The 26937-nt window shown below is 40.2% G+C and overlaps 1 protein-coding gene across 1 annotated transcript in view; it reads left to right on the top strand.

The window, feature by feature from the left end:
* Window positions 1-2291: 2291 nt before the first annotated feature.
* emilin2a (elastin microfibril interfacer 2a) overlaps window positions 2292-26937 on the top strand; it is a 46789-nt gene continuing 22143 nt past the window's right edge. The window contains exons 1-4 of the mRNA XM_057856491.1: window positions 2292-2523; window positions 8150-8275; window positions 14759-14949; window positions 15031-16890. Of these exons, the coding sequence (XP_057712474.1) occupies window positions 2396-2523; window positions 8150-8275; window positions 14759-14949; window positions 15031-16890 (2305 nt within the window). The 5' untranslated portion in view covers window positions 2292-2395. The remainder of the gene's footprint in view (window positions 2524-8149; window positions 8276-14758; window positions 14950-15030; window positions 16891-26937) is intronic.

Below are 26937 nucleotides of genomic sequence, written 5' to 3'. Positions count from 1 at the left end.
ACGCAGTGTCAGCAATAAAATTAGCTTACAAGATATATGCTCTGTTAGTAGCTAAGCCCATACTTGTAAATACAGGCTTCCCAGCTGTGGGGGTGGGGTGGGGGTGTGAGCGCCTGCATTTTTCAGTCTTACCTAGTGGAGAAGTAGACGCAGATTTTTGCGTTCCGGGTACATATCCAATTTACTGCCAAGTTCTTTCCAGTCACTCACACCCTTGCGAAAGCAATCCTCACCATATGTAACACGCCACGCTCCCACCTCTCTGACCAGGCTGGGACGCGAGCCCATACTGCGCGGCACGACACGCTCACTTTCGACAGAGTTTGGACAGCGAGGGTTTTCAGAGTGTGTGAGTGTAACGGGTACATGAAGGAAATTTTGCTGCCAATCTGGGTCATAGCACCAATGTAACCAGTGTTGGGTATAGACCCTACTCACGTGACGTCACAGCCACGCCCCCGCGCCATGTTGTCCGTATACTCGTCATGTTAATGCATTAGCGCTTCGTAAATTCCTCCTATTATGGCGTGTTTTTCTGCTCGTTAACATTAATAATCAAAATGGTGAAGTCGAGTGTGGCGGTCGGTTGCAAAAACAGAGAAGATAGACGGAGAGACTTGAAGTTTTACCGTATTCCGAGAGACCCGGAGAGGAGACCGAGATTGACTGCTGCAATTCGACGAGAAAACTGGGCTCCAAACGACTACCACAGATTATGTAGTAGTCATTTAATATCTGGTAAGATGCATTTAATATATATTTAGAGGGTTTGGGGCTGAAAACCACAATTAAGATCATTGCTAGGCTAATCGCCGACAACATACACTCAGACGTTATGAATGAACTAACTGAAAATATATAATTATAAGGGGATAATCAGACAGTTGTCATTCAATTAATTTACAATTTCACTATTGAGGTCAAAAGCCAAAAAATAAATTCAACTAGGGACAATCTGGAGTAGTGCTATCGCACTTCATATTTATTACATATTATATATGTATGTAGTGAGAGTGCTATCGCTAAACCATATAAACATTAAAAGCCCTAGCTCCATTGACAAATGACATGAAATACATTAGACTTGACAGTGGATGTTAGCAAGAACAAAAGATTTTGAATAGAAAATTTCGTAACTCACCTTCCGAGCACAGGATTCCTGCCGAATTTTCGTGTACGAGGACCTGTTTCAGCCAACCAGCAACGTAGCATTTATAAGCCTCCAAGCTCTTAAAGTTTTTCAAACTTGCGTGAGAATAGGCTGATTTTGTGTGGACAAGATAGTTGTAAATATCAGGGTCAGGCAAAGATGGCGAAGACCGGGTCGAAAAACATCGATTTAGGCATCAAATACGGATCTGGCGAATGGATAAACTGAAGCTTTTCCACGTAACGCCTTTTATGCAACGCATCCAATGAGTTTACAGCGTCAGATAACACCGGGGCTTCCATGAATTGCTCTATAACTTGCACGACTAATTGAAAACAATGAGAATAGGTCTAAAAAATAGGTACAATATGGCGGCCGGATACAGCGACACGTCATTTTGTGACGTAGGTGAGTAGGGTCTATAATGGGCATAATGTCAAGACCTCCAATATAAGATGACCCCCACTTTTTTTATCTTATTTCAATGCAAAAAACACCGTCTTATATACGGGCCAATACGGTAATTTTTTTTTTTTTTTTACTTGTACTTGAGTAAATTTTTTTTATGTCTACTTTTACTTTCGTAATATTATTTGGAAGCAACGCTACTCTTACGTCAGTAAAATTTTGGCTACTCTACCCACCCCTGCTCGTGGATAATATTTCTGCAATTAATTATTCAGTTCTGATACCCCCAAAAAAAAAAAAATCCAAGAATTGGGCTCCAAATATCTATTGATATTGGCCCATGCTACATGACCACCAACTTTTAAGACGATCGGTTCACGAACAACGGAGGAGTAGGACTTTACAGTTAGTGTCCACAACAACAACAACAGCTTGAATGGCAACTTGACAGGCTTTCAGCCTGTAATGAATATAATGATGTGTTCTCATCATGAAGTGTCTGTGGGTTTGTAGTATGTAAAAGAATGAGAAAGTTATCCTAATTAAATCTTTGTGGGCAATTAACGAGCGACTGTTCCTGAGACAGCATGATACCATTTCATTGAAACTGCCCCATTCCCATTGTGTTGTTTTATTGGGAGGAGGGCGTGGATCCCGTGCGTCACGCAAGAAGGGCGTCACGCAGTCAAATAGTTGGAGTTAACTTTTCCCCCTTTTTTTTAAGGCACTCACACACCACACAGGGCGCATGTCACAGTAGCGCAAAGCCAAGCCGTTAGTTTTTATTATTTTTTTGTCATATTATATACAAATATTTAACTCTCTCTTTAAGCAAGTATGGGGTTTAGAAGTTCTCTGCGATGGGCGCTTTTCACGTTCTTTTGCAACTTTTTCACGCACGGCTTTCCTCCACCACCTTCTTATGATCCTCTCCACACCGGAGTGGTGCACAGACACAGAAACAGGTCAGAAACGTGAATTTTATTCTCATATTTCGCTCTTGCTAAAGAGTTCATCAAGGGCGTTTCTCCTGCTTGGGTCCAACTTTGTGTGCGCACATGCTGCGCAGACGCCAAGAAGAAAATGCGACTGTCTTCTTGCACCTTTATCGCTAAAATGGGTCTAAATGAGCCCGCAAATGCTTTCTCCTCCCGAGATAAGATACAATTTGAGGAATGTGAGCGGTAGTGAAGTCAAATCCCAATGGGAAGCGTGCAACAGTTGCAAATCAGTGAGAAGCAGTTCAAAATAGGACAAGACTAAAAAGTAGTCAACTTTCTCATACCAAATGCGCTGAGTAAAGATCGCCATAATATTAGGAACCTCTCAGGAAAGGCGTAGGTTTGCATAGGAGCGGTATGGACATCACACTACCAACTTTTCAGTATGCTCCAATTGTTCCCATCAACGTTTAGGCAACCTTAGTTGCTTTTATAATGAGTTCAGTTATATAGGTAATTTAGATTGCCTTCCCATATGTTGTAAGTAGGGTTGTTCCGATCATGTTTTTTTGCTCCCGATCCGATCCCGATCGTTTTAGTTTGAGTATCTGCCAATCCTGATATTTCCCGATCCAATTGCTTTTTTTTTGCTCCCGATTCAATTCCAATCATTCCCGATAATTTTTCCCGATCATATACATTTTGGCAATGCATTAAGAAAAAAATGAATAAAACTCGGACGAATATATACATTCAACATACAGTACCTAAGTACTGTATTTGTTTATTATGACAATAAATCCTCAATATGGCATTTACATTATTAACATTCTTTCTGTGAGAGGGATCCACGGATAGAAAGACTTGTGACTTTGTATACTGTGACTAAATATTGCCATCTAGTGTATTTGTTGAGCTTTCAGTTAATGATACTGTAGCCATGCCCAAATGCATGATGGGGAGTAGAACCATGACTGTGCGTAGTGGTACCAATTGATATATCTTTTCTGCGTTGGGAAATAACATAGGGTGTTAAGAAAAAGGTCAGCTACTAACTTTCTTCCTCACATTGCTTTCCCACGATATTTCTAATTGTTGAGAGAGAGATTTAAAGGCTTTAGCCAACTGAAAAAAGGCTCCAAAGACTGCCATAATTCACTCTACTCATTTTACGCTCCCTTTTAGCTCTATATATTGGTAAAACGCCGCCATTATAGATTATACGCGACAATGCGTGTGTGGGTCGTGCAGCGCATGCGTTAATTGCGTTAAATATTTTTACGTGATTAATATTTTAAAAAATAATTACCGCCGTTAACTTTGATAGACCAATTGATATATCTTCTCTGCGTTGGGAAATGAGGGGTTAAGAAAAAGATCAATTGCTACCTTGTTTCCCCACATTGCCTCCCATTATATTTCTAATCGTAGGGAGAGGGATTGTAAGGCTTTAGCCAATTAAAAAAAGACGCCAAAGGCTGCCAAAATTCACTCTACTCGTTTTACGCTGCCTTTTATCTCTCTATATAGGTAAAACGGCACCATTACAGATTGAGCGCGACAATGCGTGAGTGGGTTGGCAACGCATGCATTAATTGTGTTAAATATTTGACGTGATACATTTTTTAAATAAATTAATTACCGCCGTTATCGGGATAAATTTGATAACCCTACCGTAAGCCTAAACTAAAGACTCTGGATGAGTGTAACATATTATGTCTGTAACGTTAAATACAATTAGAAAATGATTTAATTATAAAATATATATATATTAAAAAAAGGCATGGCCGATATTTTTTGCCGATTCCGATACTTTGAAAATGACGTGATCGGACCCGATCGATCGGGACATCTCTAGTTGTAAGGATACAATTGACCCAAGGGTGTAGGTTTGCATAGGGACGGTAGGGACATAACACTAGCAACTTTTCAGGACGCTCAAATTTTGCCCACCAACTTTTAAGCAACCTTAATTTTATTATATAATGAGTTCAGTTATATAGGTAATTTAGATTTTCTAGTCGCCATATGTTGTAAGGATAGAATTGACCCTACCATAATTGAGTGATTTACAGTACTTTAATTTTGTTCAGACTTTTCACTTGCTGAATGTGCCAGTCCATTTTTTTCCCTCAAACGCACGTTTGATTGGCTGATGACTTGACACCCCCCCCCACACACACACACACACACACACTCATTCACTGCCCCCTTCAAAAACGAGGGATATTAAAAAAAAAATTCTGCCAATTAATAAGGACCCTATCTTTGTCAAAGCTCACAGAGTGGAAACACAGACAAAGAGCTTTTTACGTTGGAAAGTCTTGTGAATAAATGCTTAAATCCCTGAAATCTTTATAGGTGTGGACGTAAAACAGTCTTGATTCTTGGTTAAAAGCAAAAAAAAAAACAGGCAGTTATTAGTTATTTTACGTAAATATTGCAAAATATAATGCCAATGCTGTAGCGGCTAATTTCTCCCACTGATTATTTTCACAACGTTTAAAAATGCATGCATGGTACGAAAAATATAATAATTACCTTGAATCCTCGAAAAAATCACTCCTGAGACAATCCTTCCTGTTTGTATGCAGTACAACTTTCATACTTTTTCAACCTAAATTCAGCGTTAGATGCTGCATGTGACCGACTCCTAATAAATGAAGCGGGGACGGTCCCGTTCGGGAAAGCGTTACGTAGTGAATGGGGAATGTGTCATGTCAATTCATTATGAAGTCTATGATAGATATACAGTACTGTATTTTTTAATACAGTATTTACAGTTGTGGTCAAAAGTTTACATACACTAGTGAAGAACATAATGTCATGGCTCTCTTGAGTTTCCAGTTATTTCTACAACTCTGATTTTTCTCCGATAGAGTGATTGGAACAGATACTTCTTTGTCACAAAAAACATTTATGAAGTTTGGTTCTTTTATGACTTTATTATGGGTTAACAGAAAAAGTGATCAAATCTGCTGGGTCAAAAATATACATACATGGATCTGAAAAAGCGAATTATTGACTTGAACAAGTCAGGAAAGTCACTTGGAGCCATTTCAAAGCAGCTGCAGGTCCCAAGAGCAACAGTGCAAACAATTAAGTATAAAGTATAAAGTGCATGGCACTGTTTTGTCACTGCCACGATCAGGAAGAAAACGCAAGCTATCACCTGCTGCTGAGAGAAAACCGGTCAGGAGGGTGAAGATTCAACCGAGAATCACCAAAAAGCAGATCTGCCAAGAATTAGAAGCTGCTGGAACACAGTCAAGCGTGTTTTGCATCTCCATGGACTGAGAGGCTGCCGTGCAAGAAGGAAGCCCTTGCTCCAAAAGCGGCACCTTGAGGCTCGACTGAAGTTTGCTGCTGATCACATGGACAAAGATAAGACCTTCTGGAGGAAAGTTCTGTGGTCAGAAGAAACAAAAATCGAGCTGTTTGGCCACAATGCCCAGCAATATGTTTGGAGGAGAAAAGGTCAGGCCTTTAGCCCCAAGTACACCATGCCTACCGTCAAGCACGGTGGTGGTAGTATTATGCTGTGGGGCTGTTTGGCTGCCAATGGAACTGGTGCTTTACAGAGAGTAAATGGGATAATGAAGAAGGAGGATTACCTTCAAATGGATAATGAAGAAGGAGGATTACCTTCAAATTCTTCAAGATAACCTAACGTCATCAGCCCGAAGATTGGGTCTTGGGCGCAGTTGGGTGTTCCAACAGGACAATGACCCCAAACACACATCAAAAGCGGTAATGGAATGGCTAAATCAGGCTAGAATTAAGGTTTTCGAATGGCCTTCCCAAAGTCCTGACTTAAACCCCATTGAGAACTTGTGGACAATGCTGAAGAAACAAGTCCATGTCAGAAAGCCATCAAATTTAACTGAACTGCACTAATTCTGTCAAGAGGAGTGGTCAAAGATTCAACCAGAAGCTTGTGGATGGCTACCAAAAGCGCCTAATTGAAGTGAAAATGGCCAAGGGACATGTTACCAAATATTAGCACTGCTGTATGTATATTTTTGACCCAGCAGATTTGATCACTTTTTTCTGTTCACCCATAATAAAGTCATAAAAGAACCAAACTTAATGAATGTTTTTTGTGACAAAGAAGTATCTGTTCCAATCACTCTATCAGAGAAAAATCAGAGTTGTAGAAATAACTGGAAACTCAAGAGAGCCATGACATTATGTTCTTCACAAGTGTATGTAAACTTTTGACCACAACTGTAGGTGAGGCTCTGAATATTCACATACAGTATGTTGTGTTGTGTGAGCAACATATGAGGTTATGCAGCACACCTCTCTCTCTCTAAGCAGCTTCTTGCTCACATTTTTCTAGATCTAAAATTTCCAGCAGAGTTCACAAAATTTCTCAGTTTAACTAACGTTAACAGTAGAAAACACAAACAGAAGGAAACTTCTCTCTAAGCAGCTTCCTACTCAAGTTTTGCCGGCTAGCAAGTTCACACAGTTTAATGTTATGCTAACTCTGATGCAGGTCGGACTTTCTGTTGTGTGTAAGTGGTGTGTTACCCGTCTCCACAACATTGGAGTCTTTTTAAATTACTTACAGTGGCTGCTTCTGGTCGAAAAAAAACACTTCTAATACCCCTCCTAATCGAAGGGGGCGGCATGTTTTCAACATGTATTTCTGTCGGAGTTGTGTGAATGTTAGCATGCGTGTGTGTCGGGAGTGGGTCAAGTCATCGGCCAATCAAACGTGCGTTTGAGCGGGGGATAAAAATGGACCGGCACATTCAGCAAGTGAAAAGGGGTAAATGTAAGTTTGAACATAATAAAAAGAATTCAATTAATAATAGTAGGGCCAATTCTATCCTTACAACAAATGGGAAGACAATCTCAATTACCTATATTAAGGAACCCATTTTAGCATGCATGTAAGGTTGTTGAAAGTTGGTGGGGACAATTTTAGCATCCTGAAAAGTTGATGGTGTTATGTCCCTACTGTCCCTATGCACACCTACTCCCTTGTAAGTAAGTATATTTTAAAAGATTTAGTCAAAATGTAAACAAAAGCTTACTTTGTGAACAGATTTGTATTATTTTTCTATGTAACGACTATTATTTGTTTCTATTGTGTATGTTAAATCAAATACTTAAGGGTCTGCTTACAGTCAAGACTTCTTATGTTAAAAATCTCTGCTCTCTCACCTCGTGTTCAGTTGTTATTTCCTATTTTATTACTAATATATTTCTTACATTTTTGTTTAAAATAAATGAAAAAGTTGCGGGAAAGTTTAACATGGCCACTATTATTACTTACAAGACCGAGGGGAGATTGTATTGAGCAGGAGCACAGAATGTAGTACACAAGGTTTTTCGATGGCATATCATCAAGAACACTGGTGGTCACAAACACAGTGGCTCCTTTGAACAGCACATTAACAAGTCACAAATTCACCTAGAATGTTAATACATTTGTTGCAAACTAAATATGAAATCATGGTCTAATAATCATTCTTACTGAGCAAAATCTGCTACTGCAATATGTATTTGTAGTGTGTAATATTGGTGTTTACCTTTTTTTATTGGATTTGTTCTCAATTGCCTTATCTGGATAAATAAAAGTGAAATGAGTAACTACAAGCCCTGTTGAACTTGTCATTCGTTGGCTCCTGTTGCTCAGGAACTGGTGTGCCTATGTGGTGCAGAAGAACGTCAGCTGCGCTGTGCAAGGTAGCATGGAGAGCTTCCAGGAGCCCGTGGTGGCCCCCTGCCCGCCTTACATGGCCAACTGCCCCCATCAAGTGACGTGAGTTCTGCAATTTTTCTTTTAAAAATTGGGAAAAACTTTTAGTTTCATCTGCGTATGCAAGTTGTGGTATGGGTGTTAAATCTGGGGTAGTGGGAAGTCAGAATCAGTCATCAATTTACCAGATGTCCTCTAAGACAAGACCCCTGCCTGCAGGGAGGTGATGTCATCTATTGTTTCCCTGGGAGCTTTTTGTCTCGGCAAGACAAAGGATAAGAACAGAAAATTTGTGTAAATGAACACAGTATTCAGAATGACGTATATTTTTTCCAAACGAAATGTTTTTTGTTGTTGTTTTTTTTTTTTTTTTTTTTACTTGCAAGCAATGGTTAATCCAACATTCAGGAGGTCCTTGGTTTATACTGTAGACTTGCACGTACAGTCCCTGACAAAAGTCTTGTCGCTTATCCATTTTGTAGAAACAATTACTAATAACTACGGCTGTCAAAATTATCGCGTTAACGGGCGGTAATTAATTTTTTAAATTAATCACGTTAAAATATTTGACGCAATTAACGCACATTGCCCGCTCAGATTAAAATGACAGAAGTGTAATGTCCGCTTGTTACTTGTTTTTTTTGTTATTTGGCGCCCTCTGCTGGCGCTTAGGTCCAAATGATTTTATGGGTTGGGGGATTGAGCATGGTGTAATGACATCAACAATGGCGAGCTACTAGTTTATTTTTTGATTGAAAATTTTACAAATTTTAATCAAACGAAAACTTTAAGAGGGGTTTTAATATAAAATTTCTATAACTTGTACTAACATTTATCCTTTAAGAACTACAAGTCTTTCTATTCATGGATCGCTTTAAGAGAATGTTAATAATGTTAATGCCATCTTGTTGATTTATGGTTATAATAAACAAATATAGTACTTATGTACCGTATTTTGAATGTATATATCCGTCTTGTGTCTTATCTTTTCATTCCAACAATAATTTACAGAAAAATACGGCATATTTTATAGATGGTTTGAATTGCGATTAATTGCAATTAATTACGATTAATTAATTTTTAAGCTGTAATTAACTCGATTAAAAATTTTAATCGTTTGACACCCCTCCTAATAACCTGACTTTTAATTATTCAATTGGTTTCCGAAATGGCTCATATAAAAGCTAAGACCCTCCCAAATGATGTCAAATATATAAAAATGTATTTGTTTAACTGAAAAAAGATTTATCATTTATTGAAGACATAAAGGTCAAATTTTGGCAAGACAAAAGTTTTGTCGCCTACAGAAAGTAGTGTGAAAATTGAACAAAAAATGTACTTCAAATACAAAAAAATGTTACATAACATAAGCGAATGAAGTAGTGGTGCTGTGAGATCCAAATTTAATATTTTGTATGACTTCTATGGGCTTCGGCAAGGATTCATACAATTGATTGATGAAGTCATCAAGAACATCAAAGAAAGCATTCTTGCATGCCTCCCAGAGTTCATCAACATTCTTGGGTTTCGTCTTCCATGCTTCCTCTTTCTTCCTGTTCATGTCTGGTGACTGGGCTGGCCAATCCAGGAGGATCTTGATCTTTTTTGCCTTGAGGAACTTTGAGGTAGAGATTGAAGTATGCGATGGAGCACCATCCTGCTGCAGAATTTGTCCCTTTTCCAGGGCTAAAAACGCTTTTGTTTAGCACTGCATATCCATAACTGTCTATATATTTCAATCTACTTGCTTTCTATTCCTCTTGTGCTTATACCCATTGCTGATTTCAATTATTATTAGTAGTAGTAGTTTTTGTTTTATTTTTATTTTTGTTTTATTTTTATTTTTGTTTTATTTCTATTTATTTATTTTTATTCTATTTGTGATTAAATGCAATCTTTTGTCTTGGTTTTCACATTGTATTGATTTAAATGTGATTTTTATTATCTTCATGTGATGTAAAGCACTTTGAATTGCCTTGTGTTGAATTGTGCTATATAAATAAATTTGCCTTGCCTTGCCTTTTTATGGTTAGGAATGTAAGAGGCAGCTAAGATTTGTTGATATTTCAGACTATTTATGTTGCCTTCCACCCTGCAGATCTCTCGCACACCTCCATACTGGATGTAACCCCAGACCATGATTTTGGTAATGATGTAACCACCAAACTTCACTGTTTTCTGAGTGAATCTCGGATCCATGCGGGCTCCAGTAGGTCTCCTGCAAAATTTGCGGCGACTGTGGTGTAATTCAATAGAAGATTCATCCGAAAAATCCACCTTTTGCTACTTTTCCAGCGTCCATCCTTTTGACAGGCTGTGGGCCTTGGCAAATGCAACACGTTTTTTTAATTGTCTGCACCCTGAGAGATAAATAGTCTGAAAAATCAACAAATCTTAGCTGCCTCTTACATTCCTAACCATAAAAAGGGTCAAATTCTGCAGCAGGATGGTGCTCCATCGTATACTTCAATCTCTACCTCAAAGTTCCTCAAGGCAAAGAAGATCAAGATCGTCCAGGACGGGCCAGCCCAGTCACCAGACATTAATAGGATGAAAGAGGAAGCATGGAAGACGAAACCCAAGAATGTTGATGAACTCTGAGAGGCATGCGAGACTGCTTTCTTTGATGTTCTTGATAATTTCATCAATAAATTGTATGAGTCCTTGCCGAAGCCCATGAAAGTCATACAAAATCTGAAATTTGGATCTCACAGCACCACTACTTAATTCGCTTATGTTATGTACCATATTTTTGTATTTGAAGTACTTTTTTTTTTTTTCAATTTTCACACTACTTTCTGTAGGCGACAAAACTTTTCTCTTGCCAAAATTTGACCTTTATGTCTTCATTAAATGATAAATCTTTTTCAGCGAAACAAATATATTTTTGTACACTCAACATCATTTGGGAGGGTCTTAGCTTTCATATGAGCCATTTCTGAAACCAATTGAATAATTAAAAGTAAGGTTATTAGTAGGGCTGTCAAAATTATCGTGTTAACGCGCGGTAATTAATTTTTTAAATTAATCACGTTAAAATATTTGACGCAATTAACGCTCATGTCCCGCTCAGAAAGTATTCTGCCTTTTGGTAAGTTTTACAGCAAGGCTTTTTGCGCTGTCCAACAGCGAACTCTTGTGGTCGCTTTGCGACATGGTTTATTATTTTCTTCTTTTCTTTCTTCATTTTGGCTGCACGACGTCTCGGGCTGATAATGTTGTGCTTATATGATCCTTGGACAAGATTTGTCCGTAAGTATGGTTGTTGTAAAGAATGTACATATTATGTTAGTAAGCGAAATGTTCTATTTTTTGTATGAGACGCTTTTTGTTTATGTTTAGTGAACCTGTATAGCGTGCTAAGCTAACGTTGTTGCTAATGCAATGCTTGTGTACTTTTATTTTGTAGTTTTACGACGGTCTAAAGAGGACAATGGTTTGAGGCCATTTTATTAATAAATCAGATGAAAAAGGAAGAAGTCTAATTATTAAGGCGTCGTTCACTAGCTGTCTAGCTTTGGAAAAAGTAGACGCTTCGGAGTGAGGACAGCATGGACAGATTTAAATGACAGGAGAGTGAAATGCCCACTACAGTCCTTATGTACCGTATGTTGAATGTATATATCCATCTTGTGTCTTATCTTTCCATTCCAACAATTTATTTTACAGAATATATATATAATTTACAGAAAAATATGGCATATTTTATAGATGTTTGAATTGCGATTAATTGCGATTAATTACGATTAATTAATTTTTAAGCTGTAATTAACTCGATTAAACATTTTAATCGTTTGACAGCCCTAGTTATTAGTAATTGTCTCTACAAAATGGATAAGCGACAAGACTTTTGTCACGGACTGTACATTGGCAAGCGTATTTGTCTATTAGTAACCCACCCATTCTTATGGTGCAACACAAATTCACATATACCGTAATTTTTAGACTACAAGGCGTACCTGACTATAAGCCGCCACCAACCAAATTTGACACAAAAATGACATTTGTTCACAGATAAGCAGCACTGGACTATAAACCGTAATAGTCCTCACTGTATTATGGGATAGTTACACCAAAAGATATTAACCGGTAACAATTTATTTGACAGCAGCAACATAAGACTGTCATAAGACCAAATGAACCACCATGAAGCTTAGAACCAATAGGTTTCAAGAAGCTTCATTTGGCCATCACTGCTCCCTTGGTGGAGACAGTCAACCTCTGCTGCCACGTGCTGTCAACACTGTTGTCGTCCAACATGCCTCCTGGTATGCATTGCAACTCTACAAATGTAAATAACAATCAAAATTCATGTTCTGTGTTAAATATTTCTTCAGTTACTGTTCCAGTTGTTTCATTAATTGCTAGTTATGGTATTTCGTAAATCTTTATTAGACAGTGGTGCCATAAGACTGTCATTAGACAATCATAATTATGACAAGACACTGACATGAGCATTAATGAATGCTTATAACAGCTGTCATTTAGTGTCATCCGGCAAATTTTTCTCACTTTTGAATGAATGTAAAATACCCGAGCTGGACGTTAGTTAGTGACATAATTTGCCAGATGACACTTAACTCATTTGCTCCCAGAAACGTACAAATACATTCTATTTTTAAATGCTTCATTGTCCCAAAAACGTATTTATACGTCTTTTGCATTTTTTCTTTTTTTTTTACAAGAAACATCCATAGCTTGCGATCTATCTGAGAAACAAAAACAAGGCTCCAAACCCATTTTAAAGCAATAAAACTGGCCACTGGAGGGCAGTAGCGCATTTTGAAAAGACCCGCAACCCGATTCAACAGCAATGAACGGCCAGGCAGCGCGGTCAGAGCGCTGGCGGCATGATGCCAGGCGGCGCTCCGACCGAAACAAACAACCAAGAGGATGCCTGGGAGGCCAGGCGCTGGACGACCGAGCAAAACGAGTGGGACCCCCAGTGCAGCGGCTCACCGAGCAGACCCCGCAGAGGTGCAAAAATAATCCATCTTTGTGAGACAGACAACAATGAGGGAAAAGTTTACACAGCTGACATGGCGACAATGGCGTCATCTCTCAGTAGTCATATGTAAATAAATTGGGCTTCGGCAAGGATTCATACACGTAATTTTCCAGATGATACTTAATGATAGAGCTGGGAATCTTTGGGCACCTAACGATTCGATTACGATTACAATTCAGAGGCTCCGATTCGATTATAAAACGATTATTGATGCACCCCCCCCCTTTTTTTTTTTTTTTTAAATTAAATGTTTTGTACATTAGTTCCAAAATTGTTCAAAAATCCTCTCAGGCTAAACCAAACTACTATTTCAGTATCAAGTTAACATATAGCAGTAAACAAATATACACAAATAACAGTAAATAAAAAACTCCAGTCCCCATTCTGTAACAGCATATTTAAACTACATTCAATTAATTTAATGTTGTGAATCAACTGTTAAAGTTGTTAAAATTGCTCCCGTTATTCCATAATTTCCCTTTTGTCTACTTTCGACATGTGAAAGTTTTAAAACTATTTTAAAGATAGATTCAAGTCAATATTTTACCGATTTAGGAGTATTTTAGATAAAAAGTTAATTAGGTTTGCTTGGAAGGTTCGCTACAACAGCCTTGCAGGGAAGTGTACTGCTTTAAGATGGCGGCCGTTTACGAACGCCGCATCTAGCTTTTTGTAGATGTGCTGCTCACGCTACCGAATCAATGGTGCATCTAGTCCTATATAAATGATATCTACCAGTACATTATGTGGATGACGTACTTTGTAGCAGCTTTTCGGCAGCAGTCAGGTATGTTGTTGTCGTGTTTTTTTATCTCGTGGCGTGAGTTGAGCATTGGCATTACCCGAGGGGCCGGGTAATGAGAAGCATGATGTTTAGCTACTCTCGCTGCGTTCTTCCTCGTTGCGCCCGAAGACCGCGCGGCGCGCTGAGTGTGTTGTACTTCCGCTTTACTTGGCATATTTCAATAATTGGAATTTTGATGTTTGTGAATCGTTCTCGAATCTTCCACGGCCGAATCGCGAACAATGTAAGAATCGGAAATTTTGCACACCTCTACTTAATGACATCTGTCATAAGCATTTATTAACGCCATGATAATGTTATAATCATGTCATAATTATGGCGGTCTTATGGCAGTCTTATGACACCGTTGTCAAAGTGTTACCTATTAACCAAAATAAATCAACAAATAAGACGCACTGGACTATAAGCCGCAGGATTCAAAAGGAGGGGAAAAAGTAGCGGCTTATAGTCCGAAAATTACGGTACTCGATTATTCGAACTAACTAGTTCATCGATTAATCGACTAGTAAAATAATCGATAGCTGCAGCCCTAATTCTAAATGAGGGGGAAAAGTCGCGGCTTATAGTCCAAAAGTTACGGTACGTATATTTTAGCATTACTTGTGTACAATCACGTTACAGCTTCACCATGGGAACTGGATTCAGGCCATATTAGAGGACACCATGTATTTTGTCAGAGGCTATTTTTTATCTGGGAGTTGATTTCTGTTGAACTATCCTAAACCTTTCACAGATACAAAACCCGGTTCCGGCCCACATACAAAATTGCCTACAAGAAAGTCACAGAGTTGGAATGGCGATGTTGTCCTGGCTACCAAGGGCCCAGCTGTAGAGATTTAAAACCCACTCCAGAGCATCAGATTGTGCAAGAGGCCCAGGCCTATGGGCCATCAAGTACTGGATATTCCAACAGACCCATACAGAGTAATATGTCTTTTTGTGTCAATACAGTGTCTTTTCAAATGTTTGTTATTTGCAAAGCATCACTGTGTTCATTGCTTTTAGGGCCAGAGCGCAGAGAGACGGGCCACCATGAGACAAATGACAAGGTGCACCTTTTGGAAGGTGAAGTTCGGCGGCTCTCCCAGACAGTCCTGGACCTGCAGTCCGCTCTGAAAGGTTTAACGGCCAGCCTCCGTGCAGACCTGCAAGAGGACACCAAGAACATGTTGGTGACCCTCTTCAACAAAATGCAGCCTCCAGACAGTGCAATGGTCCCAGGCCCAGAGGACAGTCCCGCAGTCCTTGACGGCCACCAAGCATCCAGAGGCGGGATCGCCGGAGACAAGGTCCTGGAAAAAATTGAAGGCCGCTTGGACGATATCAATGATTCGCTCAAAACCAAGGAAGAGATGCTTGAAGACCTCCGAGGAACGATATCAAGTCACGAGGGGCAGATTCGTGTCCTGATGGATGCCTCACAATCCCAGACTCCGGTAATGATGGAGCTTGACGTTGTGCAGAGTTACATTGACGGAAAAGTCGGAAAGTTGAAGCTTGAACTGGACCAAACTATGAAAGAACAGTTGGACAAGATACAAATAGCATGCACCAGCAAGATTCAGACCTTGCAGAAAACCTGTGAGGATAGTCACGACAAAGGTTTGGAAAGCATGACCAAACTGGTGGAGCAAAAGGAGGCTGACTTGAAGAAAGAGATCAGGGCTCTTCGGATGGATATGACAGCTGCAGATGGGCCGTCACGAACTCAGCGGCAGACGGACCCGATTAAGAAGCAGGAGGAACAAAATGACCATAAAGATTTGTGGATCGAGATTGACCGAATTCAGGAAGCTTACCGCATCCTGAACGCTCGTATTGACAACGAGCTGGTACACGTCTCTGAGCTTCGGGAGGCCAGTGACGCCTTAACTCCGCTGGTTGAAGAACTAGACGCTCGGTTAAATATCTCTGAACAAAATGCAGAGACTCACTGCTTTTACATAGAGGAGAAACTGACACGGATCATCACAGAAGAAGTGGCATCAGTAAGGCAAGTTCTGGACGAGCGTCTGAACAGCATGGAGGACCAGTTCACAGACTTGCTGGTGGAGATAAACAACAACACCTTCCCGGGGATGTACGGAGACTCCATGGAGACTGTGCAGGTGCAAGTCAATAACAACAAGTTCCTTCTGCAGGGTTTGGACGATAAGATCAATGCTATTGGAGAATTGTGCGCCGGAGGGTGCCAGGGCTCAGAAGCTAGTATCGTTGAGGGAAGTTCTTCGCCATCACCAAAGGGGATGGAAATCTTTTGGAAGGACCTGCGTCGCTATAAGAACGACTTGGACACCCTTCGCACCGACATTGGCGCAAATACAGACAAGCTCCAGCACCTGCTGGAGAGCATGGAAAGGGAATCAGCCGGGAATGAGAGACGCTCCAAGACCATGGACGACTTCCAGAAAGGGCTGAGTAGCGTTCAAGATAATGTTTCGGGCCTGGCCGGTGCCGTCACCGGACTGAGTGATTCGTTGAGCAAGTACAATCAGGATATGATCAAGATAAACTCGACATGTTGCCAGGCAGACAAACACAGCCTAGGGGGACAAGATGCCTCTGGCCGCCAAATAGAAGAGCTGAGGAACCGATTGGACGTACTTGGAAAGCAGATTTCTGCTGACCCTGGTCAGTATCAGCACGCGGAAGGACAAGTAACCGCACTCCGGAAGGCATTCATTCGGTTAGAAGGCATTAACGCTGAAATCGAAGAACTGAAGGTTGGCATGGGGAGGACGAACGCCACTTGCGAACGCCACAGCTCCGACATCGCTGAAGTGCATAATTCCTTGCGGCGATTCCAGGCCCAGCTGTCAGCCATGGCCAGGCAAGTCTCCAAAGACGTTGCCGCGAAGGATCCAGGTGAGTTCACCAGGTTTATTCAATTTTGGAAAACTTTAAATGCAATACATTAAAACCACATCGTATAGCTATCAGTAATGTATACTGTATAGAGAATTTGGCAGAAAGACTTAGCACGGAAAGCCAAATAAATCAGAACTGTCAAAATATGCGTTGCAATTTAAAGTTAGACGTTTTAGACACTTAAACTGAAATATGCTTACTGACGTTGCTTTAACTGGCAAAGAAGCAAGAAGGAACAAACTATATGAAGGGCGATTTATTAAACGTGCCTACACTAGGGAGTGATTTCCGAGGAATTACCTGACATGTACTTACAACCAAATGGTGCATTTTTTCAGAACACTACCGACCGCAATCGACATGATTCTATAGAGGCACAACATACAGTGGGGCAAATAAGTATTTAGTCAACCACTAATTCTGCAAGTTCTCCCACTTGAAAATATTAGAGAGGCCTGTAATTGTCAACATTGGTAAACCTCAACCATGATAGACAGAATGTGGAAAAAAAAAAAACAGAATATCACAATGTTTGATTTTAAAAGAACTTATTTGCAAATCATAGTGGAAAATAAGTATTTGGTCAATACCAAAAGTTAATCTCAATTAGGGATGTCCCGATGCAGGTTTTTGCTCTTCCGATCCGATACCGATATTGTTTTGCACTTCCGATCTGATACCGATACTGGCCGATACCAATACCGACCTATCTGAGCATGTGTTAAAGTTTAAAATTATTTAGCCTCCTTACTTAGTTGTCAGACTCATGTTGAAAAAGGTTTTAGTACTCTTGATAACAACTAGTCAGCTGAATTAGGTGAGTTTGAATAACACACAATGGTTGGTAACAAGAAACTGACCTGTTTATTCAGTGACAAACACAAAACGTTATAAATAACAAACAGAAATGGCATAGTCAGTCAGTAAAACGTGCAAATAATATTGTAAACTGTCTTAAAAAAGCAAAACACACCAACAACCTCAGTGGAAAATCCCCCAAGCTATTAGATGCTTTTAATGTTTCGTGCATTAGTTACAAAAATTGTATAAAAAGCCTCTCAGGTTTAAATAAACGACTATTTCAGTATCAAGTTAACATTTTAAAACGGTAAATAAAATACTCAAGTCCCCATTCTGTATCGGCAGCTTTAAACTACATTCAATTCATTTAATTTTGCGAATCAACTGTTAAAGTTGTTAAAATTGCTCCCGTTATTCCATAATTTCCCTTCTGTCTACTTTCGACATATGAAAGTTTTAAAACTGTTATGAAGATAGATTCAAGTCAAGATTTTGCCGATTTAGGAGTGTTTTAGATAAAAAGTTAATTCGGTTCGCTTGGAAGGTTCACAACAGCCTACTAGGGAAGTCTTCTGCTTTAAGATGGCGACTGTTTACTAACGCATCTGGTTTTCAGTACTTCAGTGTTGCTAACGCAGTCGAGTCTGTCATTTTGCACCTAGTTCTATATACATATGATATCTATTATCTCCAGTAAAACGACGTTGACGTAGTTTGTAGTGGCTGTCAGCAGCAGTCAGGTACAGTATTCTTGTGTTTTTTATCCAGCGGCATGAGTTGAGCTAAAGCCGTGAGTTGAGCATTGGCATTACCCGGGTCTATGACAAGCATTATGTTTACTTTCGGAACGCAATGCGGTCAGTTTCTCATTGCGTCCCAAAGACCGCCCTGTGTATTAGTTCCGCTTTACTTGACATATTTCAATAATTGGAATTTGGATGTTTGTGAATCGTTCTCGAATCTTCCACGGCCGAATCGCTCAAGGATGTAATGACGGCTGGGCATGTTGTACCGTGGTTCTAAGTGTTGGATGGTGCGTCTTTACTCACGAGAGATAATGGCTCGTCATCCACAATGAATTCTTCGGCAAAGACTTGTTATTCTCTGGGCTTTGGGACTATTGAGTGCCAGTTTGTCACGCATAGCAAAAGTTTCTGCCAGTGTTAGTTGCGTAGGACCTTTCTTTTTGTCTTCGGTTTTCTTAACATACTCCTCATATTGTTTGTGGTGGTATTTCGCTAAAAGCTTGATTAGGTTGGTTGTATTAAAACTTCTTACAGCTTTACCGCTACGCTTGACTTTATTGTGGCATATGTTGCACTCTGCCTCTTCGTCTTTGTCGTCCTTTAAGGTGAAATGATCCCACACAGCTGACATTTTTACCGATAAAGTCTCTTGGTAAATTGGGAGACGGTAATGTAAATGTAGTGTGTTGAAGGTGCGTCGTAAAATGCGGACCGGATTTTAGGGAAAGCAAAGCAAAAACTGGAATGGATTATGTAAATCAGTGCGCTGGAAAACCCGGACCGGACCGAAAAAAAAAACTGGATCGGAAGTCTGGATCGGAATTTTTCCGTGTTCCGATCCGATACAGATGCGCATTTGTTTGCCCATATCGGCGTCCGATCCGATCCAAATATCGGATCGGGACATCTCTAATCTCAATACTTTGTTATGTACCCTTTGTTGGCAATAACGGAGGCCAAACGTTTTCTGTAACTCTTCACAAGCTTTTCACACACTGTTGCTTGCTTTTTGGCCCATTCCTCCATGCGGATCTCCTCTAGAGCAGTGATGTTATGGGGCTGTCGTTGGGCAACACGGACTTTCAACTCCCTCCACAGATTTTCTATGGGGTTGAGATCTGGAGACTGGCTAGGGGAGGGGTCCCCAACCTTTTTTGCACCACGGACCGGTGTGATTTGGGTCTTTTTTTTCACGGACCGGTGTTTTGATGAATTTTGCAACCCATCAAAAACTGCAACTATGCGGTTCTGCGCATGCGCGTAACATTAAAAATGACCGCGAATGCAGCTCTTCCAAAGTAAACACTACAAACTTTCTTTAAAGAAAGGAATATTAACTTAGTTTGATCGTGGATGCAAATGTAGAAAAGTTCTCCTCAGACTCATAATGCCATGTTAGCAGCACACCGCTAACGCCTTCGCCGTGTCGTTAAGCATTAATTAAGAAACCCGCTTCACAAAGATGCGATGTTGGAAAGTGTAGCAAGGTTTTCAGTGTTCTTGTAGCGCTGTCAGGATATTCCGGAATGACTTTAATTGTCTCAAATGTACGTTTAAGTTCACCGTCATTTGCGATCTCTACAAGCTGATCCTCCTGTTGCACAGACATGCTCGAATCACTCGGTTTATTCAGAAACGGGTCATGAATCCACTCTTTCGCAGTTCGTGGGTCTTCAAGGTTGTAGGCTCATCTTCTGACTCATCAGGTGCTCTTTTTTGCTGTAAAAATCACTCCAAAGACGTCTGTGTCCAGTCATTTTCGCTCATGTGGGGGAACAAATGTGCTGCGCCCGCAACCTAGTCATACATCCTAGTTATTATGAAGGATATAGATATATATACAAAACAAGATGTACTGCTTGCAATCCAATCAATGGGCTTCTATGACGACATTTTAATCTATACTGTAGTATTATATCTAGAGTAGACAGGGATATTGATGTGTTAAGCAGGGGCACAGGCCAAAGTTAGTTTGGCCAGAATGCTGTCGTTAATAAAATAATATTAATGTGCGGCCCGGTAGCAAATGCGCCACGGACCGGTGCCAACCGCGGCCCGGTGGATGGGGACCCCTGGGCTAGGCCACTCCAGGACCTTGAAATGCTTCTTACGAAGCCACTCCTTTGTTGGCCTGGCTGTGTGTTTGGGATCATTGTCATGCTGAAAGACTCAGCCATGTCTCATCTTCAATGCCCTTGCTGATGGAAGGAGATTTTCACTCAAAATCTCTCGATACATGGCCCATTCATTCTTTCCTTTACACAAATCACTCGTCCTGGTCCCTTTGCAGAAAAACAGCCCCAAAGCATGATGTTTCCACCCCCATGCTTCAAAGTAGGTATGGTGTTCTTTGGATGCAAATCAGGTAGAACCTGTGTTTCTACCAAAAAGTTCTATTTTGTTTCATCTGACCATAACACATTCTCCCAGTCCTCTTCTGGATCATCCAAATGCTCTCTAGCGAACCACAGACGGGCCTGGACGTGTACTTTCTTCAGCAGGGGGACACGTCTGGCAGTGCAGGATTTGAGTCCTTGGCGGCGCATTGTGTTACTGATAGTAGCCTTTGTTACTGTGGTCCCAGCTCCCTGTAGGTCATTCACTAGGTCCCCTTGTGTGGTTCTGGGATTTTTGCTCACCGTTCTTGTTATCATTTTGACGCCGCGGGGTGAGATCTTGCATGGAGCCCCAGATCGAGGGAGATTATCAGTGGTCTTGTATGTCTTCTTTTTTATCTAATAATTGCTCCCACAGTTGATTTCTTTACACCAAGCGTTTTACCTATTGCAGATTCAGTCTTCCCGGCCAGGTGCAGGTCTACAATTTTGTCTCTGGTTTCCTTCGACTGACTAAGGTTGTGGACAGGTGTCTTTTATTCCGATAATGAGTTAAAACAGGTGCCATTAATACAGGTAGAGTTAAGTTAGACCTCTTTGACAGCCAGAAATCATGCTTGTTTGTTGGTGACCAATACTTATTTTCCACTCTAATTTGGAAATAAATTTTTTAGAAATCAAACAATGTGATTTCCTGTTTTTTTTTTTCACATTCGGTCTCTCATGGTTGAGGTTTACCCATGTTGACAATTACGGGCCTCTCTAATCTTTTCAAGTAGGAGAACTTGTACAATTGGTGGTTGACTAAATACTTATTTGCCCAACTGTAGGTGGGTTTGCTCATCACAGGTTCAGGGAAGTTTATTGTTTGGGTGCTTGCTGAATACTCCCAGTGACCGGTCCAGCGTGTACTCCACCTCTTGCTCAAACTCAAATAGTACCATCTGCTCACCCACAACCCTAATGAAGGCAAGGTATAGAAAATGGATGGTAAAAGTTTTACGTTAAAAAATGGAAAGGCGTACTCAAATCGGCTGACTGAATAGATCTGATTCTCCCATGGACTTCCTTCCCAACTCTCCCAGCATTCACAAGTTTTATCAAGCACGATAAACATCTGTACAAACACAAAGCCTTCCTGCAGATAATCCTGCATAATATCATGCACTCTGCCTGCACGGCTCACACTTAGGCTTGGAGGAAAAAATCACATCCCCTGAATGGCCGCAGGGTATTTCCCCGAGTGGGAGGACACGAGTTCACTGGGCCTCTTGCTGGCTGGCTGGCCTCCTCCTATGTCATTCAATATGCGGCTGCACCACCAGGCCGCCGAGGCCTATAATGGAAACTTCCTGTGACTTGTGATGTTGTTGTCTCAAGAATTCCGCAGTTTTTATAGAAGGAATGTGGCAGGTAAAATGAAGCTAAAAAAAATTCGTGGCAAATTAGGTTTTGGGTTGCAGGCTCTGCTGACCGCTTGCAACGATTTAACTGCGCCGTTCTTGCTTCCCCGAAGGAGACTTAAGAAAACCCGAGTCAACTGTCTTTTTCCTCCCTGAGTAACATACCGCGTAATGGAGATCTCCTTTTTGGCTTTTCCTTTCTCGTACCGCAACACCGCCGACATCGACCTCAGCACTCACTCATTCAGTGCACACGCCTTACACATGCACGCATAATCAAACTCCAGGGATTCCCGTAGGATGACCTCAGTCTTAGGAGTCGGGGTCTGGTCCTCATTAAAGGCCCTGACTCACTGCACTGATGGAGAAGAGGAGGGGATAAGTGGAGATCCACACCCATGACCAGATGCCTCGACTGTTCTGAGCTGTGATGTCAGAGCTTTGGGCCCCACGTATGGTGCCTCCCTTTGTTATGGCAGTGCATTACCAAAAACAAATGTGGTGATGTGAAATAGTCTTCCCCAAACTGTCAGCACTATCCATTTTCTAAAACATTTGGTTCACAGGTGAGCTGGACCTGGTCGAACCACTGGTTGATTCCATAATGATCAGAGTGGTCCACCCCTAAAACAAATTACCAGACAATTGCACGAGTCACTATAATCAGAGACACAACTAAATCCCGAGTCTTACCTGTTGTGGGCAAGTCGAGTCGATTCACGGACGCGTACCGAACGGGTTTCTGACGTAATATAACCCTTACTTTACTTTACTTGGGGTTACCAGCAATTCAGTGCCAATTTAAAACAATGCAAATTGACTGCACAATAATCTACAACACATGAATGAATTGCACAGTGCCATAAATACAAAGGTGGGCGCAGATGACCGCGCACAACCCGGAAGTACGCCGTACACACACCCGATCAATATGGCCACAAAACGTGGCGGCAACTAAGCACTTTACACTCAATCGGACTTACAACACATCCCAAAGATGCTAAACGAACACGTCACCTCACGGCATAAATGTGCAACACGAATATGATGGAAACAATGCTTGCCAACTTGGAGCGATGACTAACCTTCGTTGCAACGGCAAAGCTACAAAACGGCCGTGCATTTAGGGGGTCCAACCTATCGCTGGAACCATCCAGAATGAAGGAAAAAATACTCATGTTCATTCATGGATTTACAAAGATCAACATTCCCTCGTACATCTCAACAGGTTGCTGCACTCGCCTCGAATGTTCACCCACGCTGGCACACGCCTTTCTCGGTCCCAAAACACTTGTACGTGTGACTCGGGACCAAAACAGGAAGTAACTGTGAGCGGTTAGCATGGAAACGAACAAGTAGTGAGAACCTTCTAGCATTTTCTATTCAAAATGCTCTTTGTACATGACTACAATATTCTTCATTCTACAACATTATGAGGCAATCACAAAATACAGTGTTAGTGACAACACTGCAAACAATGCAGTATAGTCTGCAGGGAATAAACCAGCATTAAGGTGGCTTGTCGAGTCTCGAGTCATTGTCTCACAAGTCAAGTCGAATTGGTTCTCGAGTTATTGGTTCACAAGTCGACTTGGGTCTCGCACCCTCCTATTTCAAGCGAGTCAAATCTGCGGGGTTTTTTTTAGTCCAAGTCGAGTTGCGACACGAGTCTGAGTCCTTGTGCCTCGATTCCAATTGTCTGCAAAGTACCACCCAAATAGTTCGGGGGGATTATTTAGAAGAGGTGTTTTGGTTTGGCCCAGGGCAAAATAGCCTATAACCACAAAAAAAAATATTTATTGAAATCTGTAATTCCAAGCAGTCCGGCAGATTATGCAAATGCTGTTTCCACAGTCATATGAAAGCCGCGTGGAGGTTGCAAACAGACGAGCTGTTGTCATAAGCAGAAGAGTTGTGTCAGTGAATACAAAGCCATTTTTAACTGAGAAAGGGTACAGACTGTCCCTTTGGCCGTCTTTTAGCATTTTGAAGCCTTAAAGTTGGGACTCCAAATGGATTTTGTTGCAAAACATGTAAAGTGTTTGGAATACTAAACGAAAACAATTAAAAAAAAAACAGAACAGAAAATCATTGTTGCTTACCCCATCCACATTGTCTGACATTTGTCAGAGTCTATATTCACAAATACACTAGCAAACTGTAATAAATAGATGGTTTTTACATATGTAATGTGGGAAGATGAGCAGTTGTGTGTTCTTATTAACAGAGGAACATCACTTGGTACTGACCGTACATATGTATTTTGTGTAATTCTGATGTTGTGTAGAACACTTGCATCGTATAATTAGGTATTGATGTGTGGTCATGTCTAATGCTCCAACGATTTATCGATTGAGTCAAGTAATTCGATTCGAAAAAAGCTTCGAATCAAATTTTGCTGATTCGAGTATTCGTTTATTTAGAGTAGCATTCTAATGGTTTGTTTTGAAAGTGTTTGCATTTAGTTTTATTGATTTGGGTTGACTCACTGCCCTCTAGTGGCAACAGGGATTATGACATAACTCATTTAACATGGCTAAATCCAGCTGCTCCCTGTTAAGACCAATATAAGGTAGGTTTTGGGGTTTTTGTTTGAGATATATATTTTTTTTTTATGCATTCGTAATTTAGAGGTATATTAAGCCGTTTTTTGTGGTAATATGTGTTTAAAGGATTTGTTAAGAGCATTGAAAAAAACTGTTTGCATTTTATAGCATTTAAGCTAGCCGACTTTTGCTATGCAAGTTAGCCAATTGTTCTTTTGCTGTACTTAGATCCTCATTGATTTTTTTTATACTGTTTGAGGCTAAGCTCATGTATTTTAATTTAGTTTTAAATGAAAGTGTAATCCCGCATAGTTTGAAGAAACACTCAGGAATATTATTTTGTATTGACATTTCATGCTCTTTCGAAAGTGCAATCTTAGCAAGCCTTTGTTTGAGATCTCCTAAAATTTATTCTGCAAGGCATTAAATGTTCCTAATCTGATCACTCGCGTAGCATAATTAGGTATTGATGTGTTGATGTGTGGTCATGTCTAGTGGTGCAACGATTAATCGCTTAACGCGAGTAATTCGATTAAAGAAAAGCTTCGAATCAAATTTTGCTGCTTCGAGTATTCTTGCATTTAGAGTAGCATTGTAATGGTTTGTTTTGAAAGTGTTTGCATTTAGTTTTATTGATTTGGGTGGATTCACTGCCCTCTAGTGGCAACAGGGATTATGACATAACTCATTTAAAATGGCTGAATCCAGCTGCTCCCTGTTAAGACCAACGTAAGGTAGCTTTTTGTTTGAGATAGTTTCTTTTTATGCCTTCGTAATTTAGTTTAGAGGTATATTAAGCCGTTTTTTTTTTTTTTTTTTTTTTGTGGTAATATGTGTTTGAACAATTTGTTAAGAGCATTGCAAAAAAAAAAACATTTTATAGCATTTAAGCTAGAGGAATTTTGCTATGCAATTTGGGCAATTGTTCTTTTGTTATACTTAGATCCTCATTGATTTTTTTATACCGCTTGAGGCTAAGCTCAGGTATTTTAATTTAGTTTTAAATGAAAGTGTAATCCTGCATACTGTAGTTTGAAGAAACACTCAGGAATATTATTTTGTATTCACATTTAATGCTCTTTCGAAAGTGCAATTTTAGCAAGCCTTTGTTTGAGATCTCCTAAAATGTATTCTGCAACGCATTAAATGTTCCTAATCCGATTCCTCGATTCTTCGAACTATTGATGGCTTAATCGACTACTAAAATAATCGATAGCTGCAGCCCTAGTCGATTAAAAGAATCTGACCTTCTAGCCAGACCGCCTGAATCACACCAGCTGAACCGCCGAACCCGCGCTGGCACAGCTCCAACGACCCAGACCGGCGGAACCCCGACAATCCGGCCAGAAGGTCAAACTCTGCTTATTCACCTTAGTCTTAACTAGGGCTGCAGCTATCAAATATTTTAGTAATCGAGTAAACGACTGAAAATTCTATCGATTAATCGAGTAATCAGATAAAACTTTTTTTTTTTTTGTAGGTAAAGAGCAATTATTAATGTACATGAGAAAACAAGACATTTCTTCTAAAATTGAACCATTTTCAGTCAATCAATGTCTTTATTTTTGATGTACATTGTTGAAAACAGCCAACAATTGCATCTCAGATGTGACTAGAATAAACTGATTCACTGATTTTACCTAAAAAACTTCTAGATCTTATTAAAAAAAAAAAAGTGTATATATATTTCTTACCTACAGTAAAATGTCATTACACTTGATACCACACATCACTTAAAAGTTAGGTGTTTTTCCCATGTGTTTCAATAGAATTTCCATTTGTGTCAAGTTATTTTTAAGTTCTAGTTAAGTTTTAAGTTAGTCTAAACTGTCAATCCTGATAGGATTTTGAGTTTTTGGAGTGTTCAAAATAAATGTACGTATGATACCTGCTGTATAGGAGCATATTAGGGACCAGTGCTACTTGGTGTTTTATCCAGCAATGACTACTGAGCTAAAATTGACAGTTAGCGTTATTTTTTATTTTACACCCCAATCACTCTACAGCACAATGTTTTCACAGATTAAATAAAGCCTGTATGTAAGACACGTTAGCAACGCATCGACAGTGGTCATAATTAATAGTTAACCAGCCCTCCGCAAGGCTAACGTTACGTGAGCTAGTGACAGTAACGTTAATGTTATTTATTACCGCTATGTAGTCTACTGCTTTAAGATGGCGGCTGTTTACTAACGCCGCCCTGTTGTTCATT

This window comes from Corythoichthys intestinalis, chromosome 14, assembly GCF_030265065.1.
Source record: "Corythoichthys intestinalis isolate RoL2023-P3 chromosome 14, ASM3026506v1, whole genome shotgun sequence".
Classification (NCBI taxonomy): domain Eukaryota; kingdom Metazoa; phylum Chordata; class Actinopteri; order Syngnathiformes; family Syngnathidae; genus Corythoichthys; species Corythoichthys intestinalis.
Note: the sequence above shows the minus strand (reverse complement) of the source record. Positions and strands in the feature narration are given on the sequence as shown.